The 12,103-nt window shown below is 52.2% G+C and overlaps 2 protein-coding genes across 3 annotated transcripts; both read right to left on the bottom strand.

The window, feature by feature from the left end:
• Positions 1-2,884: 2,884 nt before the first annotated feature.
• Spef1 (sperm flagellar 1) lies at positions 2,885-9,166 on the bottom strand. 2 transcript variants are annotated; one of them, XM_050134190.1, is made up of 8 exons: positions 6,417-9,166; positions 5,030-5,141; positions 4,441-4,597; positions 4,203-4,242; positions 4,031-4,088; positions 3,727-3,850; positions 3,523-3,626; positions 2,885-3,298 (listed from the first exon to the last, which is right to left on the bottom strand). In XM_050134190.1, the coding sequence occupies exons 1-8, from the start codon at positions 6,523-6,525 to the stop codon at positions 3,013-3,015; spliced, it is 990 nt and encodes a 329-aa protein (XP_049990147.1). In that variant the 5' UTR covers positions 6,526-9,166; the 3' UTR covers positions 2,885-3,012. The 2 variants fall into 2 exon arrangements, with proteins under 2 accessions (XP_049990147.1, XP_049990148.1); XM_050134191.1 differs by having other exon boundaries at positions 3,156-3,626.
• A 558-nt stretch (positions 9,167-9,724) lies between these two features.
• Cenpb (centromere protein B) lies at positions 9,725-11,872 on the bottom strand. Its single transcript, XM_050134189.1, has one exon. It carries the CDS (start codon positions 11,664-11,666, stop codon positions 9,903-9,905), a length of 1,764 nt encoding a protein of 587 aa, XP_049990146.1. The 5' UTR covers positions 11,667-11,872; the 3' UTR covers positions 9,725-9,902.
• Between the last annotated feature and the right edge of the window lie 231 nt (positions 11,873-12,103).

Below are 12,103 nucleotides of genomic sequence, written 5' to 3'. Positions count from 1 at the left end.
TGCATACAATATTCTGTCTGTGTGTATGTATGCAGGCCAGAAGAGGGCACCAAACCTCATTACAGATGGTTGTAAGCCACCATGTGGTTGCCGGGAATTGAACTCAGGACCTTTGGAAGAGCAGGCAATGCTCTTAACCACTGAGCCATCTCTCCAGCCCAAAGATTTTATTTATTATGTATACAGATTTCTTATAGATGGTTGTGAGTGACCATGTCGCTGCTGGGACTTGAACTTAGGACCTCTGAAAGAGCAGTCAGTGCTCTTAACCTTTGAGCCATCTCTCCATCCCCAAATGCTTTCTTTTGAAAGTTGCCTTGGCCCTGGTGTCTCCTCAAAGACAATTCCTAACTCCCACCTTTTTTTTTTTTTTTTTTTTTTGGAAACAGGGTCTCATGTAGCCCAGGCTGGCTATGGATTTACTATGTGGCCAAGGATAATATTGAATTTTCAGTCCTCTTGTCTCTGTCTCCCAAGTACTAAGATTACAGGTACTGGCAACCATGTGGTACTACAGACTGTTCACAGGGCTTTGTGTGTGCTAGGTAAACATTCTACCAACGGAGATACAGTCCCCACCATATTCTTTTAAAAATCATTTACTTTTATTTTATGTGCATTGGTGTTTGACCTGCATGTATGTCTGTGTGAGCATGTTGGATCCTCTAGAACTTGAGTTACAGACAGTTGTGAGCTGCCATGTGGTGCTGGGAATTGAACCCAGGTCCTCTGGAAGAGCAACAGTTCTCTTAACCACTTTGCCATCTTTCCACCCCCCTCAGCACATTCTTAATATTATTTAGCCATTGGTTCCATAAATAATTCACATGCATAGCCCCACCGCCTGCCCCCAGAATGAAACCATTACAAATAACATAAACCAACTGAATTTCTTTCCCCTCTCTCAGTCTTCTCAAAGGAAACTACTACTCTCCTTGATTCTATTCTTTCATTACCACAAAAGGAAAATAGACGGTTGTGGTGGCGCATGCCGGTAGGACTTGCTGAGAGAAGCAGAGGCAGGAGGATCACAAAAGGAAAAATAGCTCCAACAGTTCCTCCTGATGTTGATGCCAGTGAACGACCCCTCCCTGGATGTGGACTGAACCCAACAACGTGCTTCTCGTGAGCAGAAAACAGCAAGTGTGTTGGGATGTCACGTCTATCATTCCATGAGATGACTGCAATTTCCATCTTGCTACCTACTCTTTTAAAGATATTTCTAAAACATGTGTGTGAGTACGCACATATGTGCAGATGCCCTCAGAAGTCAGAGGTAGCTGATCCCCTGAAACAGGCAGCTGTGAGTTCTGGTCCTCTTAACCCCTGAACCTTAGCTTGAGCCCTTTAATTATTTTTTAATTAATTAGTTGAGACAGGGTCTCAAAATATAGCCTGGACTGGCCTTGACCTCACAGAGATTGGAATGCCTCTGCTTCCCACGTTCTGGGATTAAAGGCTTGCGCTACTGTGAGTGCTTTGCTAACCCACTCCTTACTGTCTTATTTGCTGGCTTTAGTAAAATAAGAAGCTATGTGGGGCCAATGAGATGGCTCAGTGAATAAAAACATTTGCCACAGCCCAAGTTTTGATGTGTGTGTAGGTCAGAGAACAGCTTGTGAAAGTCAGTTTTCTCCTTCCACTATGTGGTCTCGGGTTCTCCGACCTACACAACGTGCACACACACACACACACACACACACACACACACACACACACGCTGTGGCATGCATATGCACACTTACATAAATGTAAAATGCAAATTTTTAAAGTAAGCTACTATACTGGAAATGGTCAAGGAAATTAGAGCAGTCACACGGCAACAATCGTCAACACTGAAGCCCAACAACCCACAAGGGACTGATCTGTTAACAGAGTGTGCCTCCTTCCCTAGCTGAGCTTAAGCCTGAGGATGAGGTCACACTTCTAGCTGACACCTCAGCCTTAACCTTGCAAGCATCATGGAAGCTCAAGATCCAGCTGAGCCATGCTCAGATTGGACCCTCAAAACAAACTAACAAACAAAAAAAGACAAAGCATGTGTTGATTCAAGCCTTTACATTGGTAGTAATTTGTTACACAGTAATAGATCACCAAATACAAGTTCCTTTTAATTCTTTTTCTTTTTAGATTTATTTTAAGCTCAGGTGGTGGTCTGTGCATCTCAAGTGGGCCTGGTGCCCATGGAGGTCCGAAGAGGGTGCTGGAGGCCCTGGAACTGGAGTGATGAAGAGCTGTGGTTTGGCCCGTGGGTGCTGGGAACCTGGCTCCTCGGCAAGGACAACAAATGCTCTCAACAGCTGAGCCCATCCCCAGCCCATCATTTCCGTTTTGTATGATTGTTGTGGTGTGTTTCCCAGAACATAGGACACAAGTTTCTCCCATGCAATATGTTGAATGCATGCCTGGGAATGGAATTGCCAGACCTCGGGATTTACAAACCTTCAGCATTATTGCCAGTCAACAAATCGTTAGAGTGAAGGTCATGCCATGGTCAGGGTTTCAAGTGACATGTATCCTCCGTCCATAGAATTGAGATCAGTGTGTGGACAAGGTTGAGAGTCATACAGAAAGCTAATTTAAGAGAATCCATGGGCAAGGTTGGGAACATGGTGGCCACCTTAGTGAAAATTTGCAGCTTGGGTTTGGACAAGTTTGGAGGACACTGGAAGGAGGCGATGGGGGTCACCCAGGGCTAGAAGCAGGCTGTCACACTTCCCAAACTCTGTCCACTGGCAGTATCATCAATCTAATAAGACGTGAGACCCATCCTGGGTCCACAGGGTCTTTAAGAGGACAGCTAGGTGAAAGCGATAAAGGACAAGGCAGGAACTCGCTGCCTTTCAGACCCATACGGACAGAAAGAAAAGGCAGGCACAGGGAAGAACGCATAACGCCACTTTTAATAGAGACAACTCTGCTCTGTCTTTCCCAGGCGCTCCGTATATTGCTCCATGCAGAAAGGGCTATTGCACACAGCTGGATGCCTGTTATCCTGGCTTCTTCAACACCTTATCCCTTCCTCTCCAGCTGCGGTGGTCTCCAGCTCTGAGATGGGTCCCATGGAAGCACCCAGGAGGGGCAAGAGAATCCCTCCACTTCCGGGGGTAGCTGCTCGCGTGTCCGAGGCCATGGAGAATTTGCATGGATGGAGACAAGGCTGTCCTCTGAGCTGAGAAAGGAACCGGAGGACCGCCTCTCCAGGCCCAGCGCTGGGAGCCTCAAAGTTGACACGGTTTGGGAGGTCATGCCGTATGTCCGCACAGGTTTTCTGGGCTGTGGAGAGTGGTCTTTTCTCCTGGCCCGGATGGAGTGTAAGGAGGAGGATCAATCCCAGGTCTCGGCTTTGAACACCCCCGCGTTCGCCCGAACCCTCCGTGTCCGAGCGCCGCTGCTGCAGGGGGCGCCAGTGAGCAGCTCGCTCCGCCCTCCCAATCCTGCGTCCGCAGGTGAGTGGGTAGGTCGCGGCGTCGGGGCTCCAGCGGGTACTGGGAAAACCCGCGCAGCCCGGGCACTGCTCACCGCTGCTTGCGTTCGGCCTGCTGGAGCCTCCGAGAGAGGTCATCGATGCGCACGTTCTTGAGTTGGAGCAGGTGTTCCAGACGCTTCACCTTCATCTGCAGGACCTGGGTGGGGGCGCAGAGACGTCAAGCCTGAAGACCTGTTGCTCTGCTAGTGTTTTGCAGACCTCAAGCTGCCCTTTAGGCCTTGGTGTCCCCTCCTCACCTGCACTGTCTCTTGAGAGGCCAACAGCTCCTGCTCCTTTTCAGCAATCTGAAGGACGAAGCTCGGATCGCCCTGCAGCGCCTGGTTATATCCAGGGGGTCGAGGCGCCGGTGGCCGGCCCCCTCTGCAGTGGATAACAGCTTAGCAGAGGCCTGGACCTCAGACCCTGCCATTCCTTTCTAGTACTTGCTACCAGGCCTTCCTTTGTCGCCTTCTCACCACCTCCCCAGTGACCAAGGCACTGCCACACTAGTCTTTGTGGTGAAGGTGTCAAGCCTGGTGAGGTCAGAACTCTCGAGTTTACCTGAGCTGCTCTCCTCCCAGGGCTGGGGCACCGTCTCCTAGAGTCTTCTGGGACAGACCTAAGACAAAGCAAGTGAAGGAGAGACCTTGTTGGAGTACCATTCTCCTGTCTCCCCCTGATCCTAAGATCGATGTGGGAAAAGCTTTCCTGAGATAAGGGAAAACCACCTTACCCATGTCCATGTAGCCACTGACATCCTGAGAAGCCAGCTCCTGAAAGAACAGATGTGGTCTCCTGTGAACCTGGGCATCTACCTCCAAGAAGCCCCATTTCCCTTCCACAATCCTGTGGGCCAGGTTCTCTTAGCTAGGCACCCATCTTCCTATTTATCGCCTAGGCATCACCATCGTCTAGTCCACTGTGTGGGGAGCACCCCTTGCGCCCCCATCAGCAGGCTCAAGCAGCAGCACCTGTAAGGAGCCAGCACCCAGTTTCTGGCGCCTCTGCCGCTCCTCCAGGCGCTGCCTTAGTGGAATGAGCACCAGCTCCACTACACCCGGAGAACACTGCGCAATCTTCCGCATCACGTCGTCGGGGACAGAGAAGTTCAGCTTGTTCAGCACCTTTCTACGGGAGTAGATACAAGAAGGGTGAGTGGGTCCTGGGTAAATGAATGGAGTGCAATGGGGAAGGAGTGGACATAGCCCCAGGGGACTGGAAGGACAGACTCCTGAACCTCCTTGCTTGACTGTTCCAATTTCCCTTGAGTGTTTCCATTCCAATAAAATAATTATTTGATTTTATTACGAAATGGATTCTGTGCCTCCCACTCCCCCCAGCAGTCTCAGTCTGCCTGTCAAGACCACAGGTTTTTTTTGTTGTTGTTTTGCATTGCTAGGTGTGTTGTGTGTGTGTGTGTGTACATGCAGGCGCACTTGTGCATGCGAAAAACATCTCTCCAGGCAAGGTCATAGAAAGTTGAGTTGAGGCTGGAGCAATCCCTCTTGAGAAGCAGGCAGGGGCTTCAGAGTTTACTTCTGCACCCAGAGATTCTACTACCTGTTCAGGTGACCCCAGTTGCTGAGCTTCTGCTGAAGAGAGTTAGCAGGGACATAATTGTGCATCTCCACCATCTTGGGGAAGTAAAACTTGATAAGCTCTGCAACCAGGACTGAGGGAGTAGGATTGGGAGCAGATAGGAAAGGCCAGGGAGAAGGGATGGAGATACAGACGAAGGGAAGGTGGATAGAAAGGAGACAAAGAAAGCAAGATCAATAATTAAATCAAGATCCTACATTTCTCAGAGAAAAAGCATCTTCCTTATTAGATCAGGGCACGGAAAAACATACTCCAAGAGGGCCCTGCAGGAGGCTGCAGCCTTGTTCTGGGAATTCACAAGGACACACACACACACTAAAATCTCAGGAGAATCACAGATTTACACAAGCAGAAAAACAAGATCCTTCTATTGTGCTGGCAATATAGCACAGTTGGTAGCACACTTGTATAACATGTATGAAGTGCTGTTCTCAACCCCCAGCACCATATATGCAGGCTGTGGTAGCACATGCCTGTAATCCCACCACACAAAGGCAGGAAAATAGTGAGTTATGGGCTACTTCGCTACCCTGGGAATCAAAAATGTCCCTCTACAGGTGTATATAGATCAGAATGTATAGATGCACAGAATAAATGCCAGACACACATGGGGCACACATAGAACACACACAAACACAGAAGTCACATATACATGTAGTTTCCTCAATTATACACATAGAAATGAAGACATCCTGGTTACAGAACTATGCATTTCTTAAATACAGGAGCCTTTCCTGAAAAAACAAACACTATACATACACACAAAAACCAAACAAACTAACTATACATACATTCAGGACAGAACGTGTCAACACAAAAGAACACAGGGTGGGGATGTCACTCAGTTGGTGGCATGCTTGCACAGCATTCACAGTGCCCTAGCACCACATTAAAAACAAACAGGAGAGGTGGTGCATGCTTATAATCACAAAATCTGGGAGCTAGACACAGCAATGTAGTAGAGGCAGGAGTCCAAGACTCTATCACACACACACACACACACACACACACACACACACACACACACACCTACAAGACAGACTGTAGAACACAGAAATATGAGCAAGCATAGGTTCACCAATACAAACCCAGACACACAGCTTAGTCCTTAACGCCCCTGAAGCAAGACACACAGACACACTCTATGTACACAAGGTATCATGGACATATATTGTTCACTCACGAATAGAAGAAACATGCAAGTGCCCACTTCCACTATCAAGTCCCAAAAACACAGATCCCACCCCTGCTCCCACTCTACATGCAGACATAACAAAAACTATAGCATACACACAAATCTATTACACATACATAAAGATAGAACACTGTAAAACACAACTACACACACCTCCGTCACTGAAGTCCCGGGAGAGGTTTCTCTTGGGTCGGGACAGAGGGATGTTGTCTACCCACAGGTACAGCTGGTGCAGAGCCTCCTCATCCACGTTGCTTGCCATTGGCTTCTGGGCAAGGCCTCAGTGTTCCCCACAGAGCCCAACGTCAGCCCCAGGACCCTTCAAGTGCCTCCTCTCGCCACTGCGAGCGTTCAGATCTACGTTTCCTTTCCTACTCGGCACAGACTCAAATCCCATCTGGGAGCAGCCATATTGTTTTATGAAACCATAGCAACCGTCGCTACTTGCCTGGAAACAGAGACTTCTGGGAGTTGTAGTTTTTCCATATCTTTCCCCTGGGTCCCAGCTCTGAAAGGGCAGTTATTTGTACTTATCTTCCTTTCTCCCCAAGAAGGCATCACCTGTCTGCCCACATCACTCGCTGATCAATCACTGCCCAATCTGGGCTTTGCCAAAACCAGCTATGTCCCCAGAAACCATTCCCCTTCTGTGCCATTTGTCAGTCCTAAAGGAAGCAGCATCTCCACGCATATTAGTATTTAGGGAGGCGGGAACTCTGTTAGTCTGATACCTACTGATGCTGTGTGACAAGTTGTCTATTTTTAAATAAGTATTTTATTTTTGTATGTGTATGTGTGTTTTACCTGTATGTATATCTGGTGCCTGCAGAGGGCAGGTGAAACTAGAGTTACAGATGGTTGTGAGCCACTATGTGGGTGCTGGGGATCAAACCTGGGTCCTTTGGAAGCACAACCAGTGCTTCCTCACTAGCTCCCTCCAAAGCTCTGTAGACCTAGGGTCACTGCCATTTCCTCATCCCAATGTACCCTACTGGGGCATTTAATATGTAACCCAGATTCCCAGGGAGAGCAGTGTAAGGCCATTTTCTTGGGCAAGGTCATTTAATCCCTTAACCCTATTTACTTCTTTGTAAAATAGAAAGTTTTCATCTACTTGTCCCAATAATTTATTTTGAAAGAAATTTACAAAATGGAAAAACGTCTAAGCGGCCTGCACTTGTATGGGGATTAGGGATTGGAAATCCACAGTACACACGAAAGCTAGAGTTTCGGCAGACAGTCACACCCTTATCGTTCACAGGAGGGATATTCTACGAAGGGCTAGAAACTGGTTTCTGCAACCAGGAGGGGTAGGAACACAGGGCCCTCCGTAATGAAGGCATATGAAGTACTGGAGGGATACTTCCAGAGCCTGCCTGAGGAGAAAGTCTGCTTCCGGCAGCCTAATGTAGCTCTGGGCACATTACTGAACCTCTTCTGCCTGTTTATCGTGGGTTTTGTTACCTCATAAGGGCATCTGAGTGTTTGACACCTAGCACAAAGAAAGGCCCTATTGGCATCAGATTGTGTTAAATCCTGGGACCAGTAAGAGGTTCTTATTGGCAGGAGGCAGTGATTTGTCTTGGTACTGGAGATAAAGATAATGTCTGTCCTGGGGCATCTAGAGAAAACACCCCTGCTCCCTCCCACTTACTACTTAGAGCAGGCCCGTTGGGTAGGCTAGGCTTTCTGGTCTCTCCCTCCAAAGTTCCAATTAGAGGAAGGGCTGATGCCAAACGGGATCCCAACTCCTTTGCTCGATTTCGTTTCCAAACACTCGGGGGGGGGGGGGGGGGGGGGGGGGGTTGGCTCAGCAGTGAGGCTCTTGCCCAGGTTAATCTAGACCCTGGGTTCATCCCTACCCCAGTACAAATATAAGCAAAATTTGCATTAAAGAAACAAAAACTAATTTTCAAGGCTTGGAGATAATCCCCTAGTGTTGGAAATACAAAAGAGCCAAACGTTTATGGACAGCCTTTTTAGAAGGAACCATACCCAGGGCAAACAAGGCACAAAGGACGATTTGGATATCCCCCACCCCCTTACATTCCAGCCTGGGGAGAACCTGGTCGCTGGAGTATGTTAGGGATTGGGAAATTACCAGAGGTAATACGCCTGCCCTAAGTAAGGTGGGAAAACCGGTTTGGGACTCAAGAGTTACCTGCCCCGCTCAGGTCTTTCCTTGACTGGAACCTGTGAGCCCCAGTAAGGGAGAACCATGAAGGGAGGGGCCGGGCTCTGAAAGGACATGCCCTCACCTTTGGACTGGAGTGGGGGAGTGGCCCTGCACAGTGAGCTACCAATTCACGGGGGTGCCATGTTTCCTAGTAACTTCACCTTCCTCCTGTCATGGCCTCAAAGGTGATTTAACGGACATGAAAATGCCAATCACTTGAACAGCCTGAAGAACTCCCTCTTAAAGTAAAACAAGGGTTCCTTGCATGCCCCTCCAACTCTAACCTGGCCCATAGCAGAACCAAAGTTTTTCTCATTCCTGCTCAACCCCTGCGAAGACCTTCCTTAACTAGCTTTCGTGGGCTCAGTCTTCAGGGGTATACTGCCTGATCCCCTAACAGACTGCTGGCTCCCTCTCTACTTCCCCATTCCAGTGACTAAAGCTTCTCACTACCATCAAAGGAGGTTAAGGTTAGGGTTCCTGCAGTCTATCAAGAGATGCGTCACTAAAGGCACACCCTCCCCAGAGTTCTCTAACATGTAGATGTGGGTGTCACTGCCTGCCCCTCACCCCAGTCGTGGTCATCTGCTCAAACCCTGCTTTCATGTCCCACTACAAGAACCAAGGGGAACCTGGAAGGGATGTGTCCCCAAGACAGACGCAAGCCCAGACCATGAAGGATGCATCCATGGCTGTTAAAACATTCACTCCCACAAAAGGGGAGTAGACAAATTTATTGAATTCAAACTGGGAAGGGAGCACCTGGACGGCTGGACTCTGGGCCCAGCCCCAGGCCCCTCTGCCCAGGATGGGGGCCTGCAGAGGTTGAGGCACAAGGCCTGCAGCTGCCCAGATTGGAGGTGCCTGCTGTCACTCCCCAAAAGGGGCCTCTTGGAAACCTCCAATCTGGAAAGAAAACCAAGGGCCAAAGACTGGGCCAGAGCAAGGGAGGTGGAAAGCAGGCAGGAGGCAGGCTCAGGAGCCTGCCCTACGTTACACTGTGCTTCTTTAGGCAGCCTAGAGGTGCAGGACGGGGGGATGCTAGTTTTGTGGGAACCTAGGCTGGACCTTTCTCTGGAGCCCTTTCCAGAATGGCTTTGGGATCCCCCCCACCAAAGACCTGTTTGGGTGGCAAGGGGAGAGGCACTCTCTGGCCAAGAGCTTCCAGGACCTGTCCCTGGCTGCTGCTATGGTCTAGCCCACTGGTGGCATGGCGTGGTAGCACCGGACAGCTTCCCACCCAACCAGTGCCCTGAGCCCAGGAACTAATGGGGAGGAAAGAGGAATCTGAGAAGGAGGCAATAGCAGTGAGGCAGACCTCAGCTCCTGGGCCTGTCTCGGGGCCGGGCGAAGCATTACTGAAGGCCCTGCAACTCCTCCAGCCATCTCCAGCAGCTGCCCAGAGTTCTCTGCCTTGGGCAGGTGCTGTCCATCTGGGCTGAAGCGCAGCTATGTCCCGCAGATCAGCTTTGATGTCCAAGACCCCAAACTCCAGCCTGCCTGGTATGGTTCTTCCTAGTCACGTGGACCAGATCATGTTCCAAGTGAAGGATGTGGCTCTGCACGCGGTCATCGATGGGAAAGGAGGTCAGGTACCGTTTGACCATGGCAAAGTAGGCCATGGCCTCCCCAAAGCTGGGTACAGGGACCTCATCGCCATCATCATCATCCTCGTCTTCATCGTCTTCCTCATCCTCCTCTTCATCTTCCTCCTCCTCATCACTGTCTGAGTCCGAGTCCTCCCCACCTTCCAGAAAATGGAGGGTGGGGCACTGGGCCTCTTCCTGGACACTGTAACCCCCAAAGCCACCACTGGCCTCCACTACTCCCTGGGCCCAGTCTTCAGTCTCTAAACCCTCAGAGGAGCTTTCTTCTTCCTCCTCCTCCTCCTCTTCATCACTGTCATCAACCTCACCCTCCTCTTCCACCTCCTCTTCCTCTCCCACCTCCTCTCCTTCCCCGCCTTCTTCCTCCTCCCCTTCTTCTTCCTCTTCTTCCTCCTCCTCTTCCCCTTCACCCTCCTCTTCTTCTTCCTCCTCCTCCTCTTCCTCCTCCTCCTCTTCTCCCTCACTCTTGAAGGAAGTGGTGATAGTGGCATTAAGGCCACCTCCAAAACCGGCCTCCCGAAAGCAAGTTGCTATGTCCGAGGGCTCCACCTTTTGCCAGGCTGCAGCCACAAAGTGTAAGGCCTCCACCAGGCCCAGCTGCAGGCCTGAGGGATCCTGGCCCTCGAGTGCTGCCATGGCCTTGAGCAACATAGCCTGGTGGTAGTGGCCCTTCACCTGTTGGACCACTCCTCGCTCCAATGGATGCACAGTGCCGGGAGGGAAGAAGGCCAGCTGCACGTGCCGCAGGCCCGAGGTGTCCAAGGACTGGGCAGCCAGACGGCCAGCCAGCAAAAGGACCCGACGAGATTCTGCAGCCATTCGGGTGTCCAGCGCTTTCAAGTACTTAGCTAGGGCCTGGGTAGCGACTCCATTCTTAGAGTTGGCAGTGTAGTCACAGGGCAGACCACCTTGGCCTGCATGGGGCTTGGCGGACTTGCCTGCGACCAGCGGGGGAAGCTTTTCGCTGCCATCAGCGTTGGCGCACAGCAAAACACTAAGGCGCTGGGTGGCCTGGCGAGCCTTTCCATCACCTCCCCACAGCCCCGAGGCCTGGTCGGACAGAAAGTCGTACCACAGGCTGGTCTCGGTGGCGCTGAACACGTCCTGCGAGGCGTAGCCCTCAGCCACCGACGGCGGCTGCTCCTCCCGCGTGCGCCAGCCTGGTGTACTCCCACCGCTGCCCTCGGAGCTTTGCGCCCGGGAGCGGGTCACACCGCTGCAGGCCACTACACAGTGGCGCCGGCGGCGGAAGCGATCCCGCCAGCCGTTGGAAGCCGTGAAGTCGTCCATGCCCAGCTCCTCCGCTATCCGTAGCGCCTTCTCTTTCAGGATGATGTCCTTGACCGGCAGGCCCGCGGCGCGGATCTGCTGGAACCAAGCAATGAGGAGCCCCTCCAGCTTGTCGTACGGGGACAGCTTGTTGGTCTTGCAGCAGGTGGAGGCCACTCCATACTTGCCCTCCGACGCCAGGATGGCGCGCTTGTTCTTCAGGATGGTGCTCAGCGTGGGCGGCGGCATGTTGAAGCACCGAGCGATTTCGCCCTGGTCCGGGTTCTCCTCCACCTCCTGGATGATCCGCGACTTCTCCCGGAACGTCAGCTGCCGCCGCTTGGGGCCCATCCCGGCGCGCCCTCCGCCCCGGGGCCCGGCACCGCCGTCGCCGCCCCGGGGCGGGGGGCCCGGGCCCGCGGCGGGGGGCACCTGGCGGCCTCTCCGTGCGCCCCGCCCGAGACAAAGCGGCTCGCGGGGCGGCGGCGGGCGGTGGCAAGCGGCGCGGGCGGCGCGGGCGGCGCGGGCGGCAGGACGTGCCCAGCGGGGAGCGCGGCGCGGCGCGGGGCGGAGCGCGCGCGGGATCTCGCGGGAAGCGCGGGACGCTGGGCGCCGCCTCCCCTACCCCGTGCTGCTGCCCGGACCCGCCGCCGGGGGCGCTGAGGTCCGGACCGTGAGTCTCGGCCACGCGCGGGGAAAGATCATCTGCAGAGACAAAATGCACAGACACCTGGACTGATGCGCAAGGACGTTTTGATGCTCTCGCTTCTGCTCTTCCCTGTAGACAG

Source organism: Alexandromys fortis, unplaced genomic scaffold (genome assembly GCF_014885135.2).
Source record: "Alexandromys fortis isolate MF-2015 unplaced genomic scaffold, M_Fortis_MF-2015_v1.1 scaffold_6, whole genome shotgun sequence".
Lineage (NCBI taxonomy): Eukaryota > Metazoa > Chordata > Mammalia > Rodentia > Cricetidae > Alexandromys > Alexandromys fortis.
The sequence above is the reverse complement of the archived record's forward strand: the minus strand, read 5'-3'. Positions and strand labels throughout refer to the sequence as shown.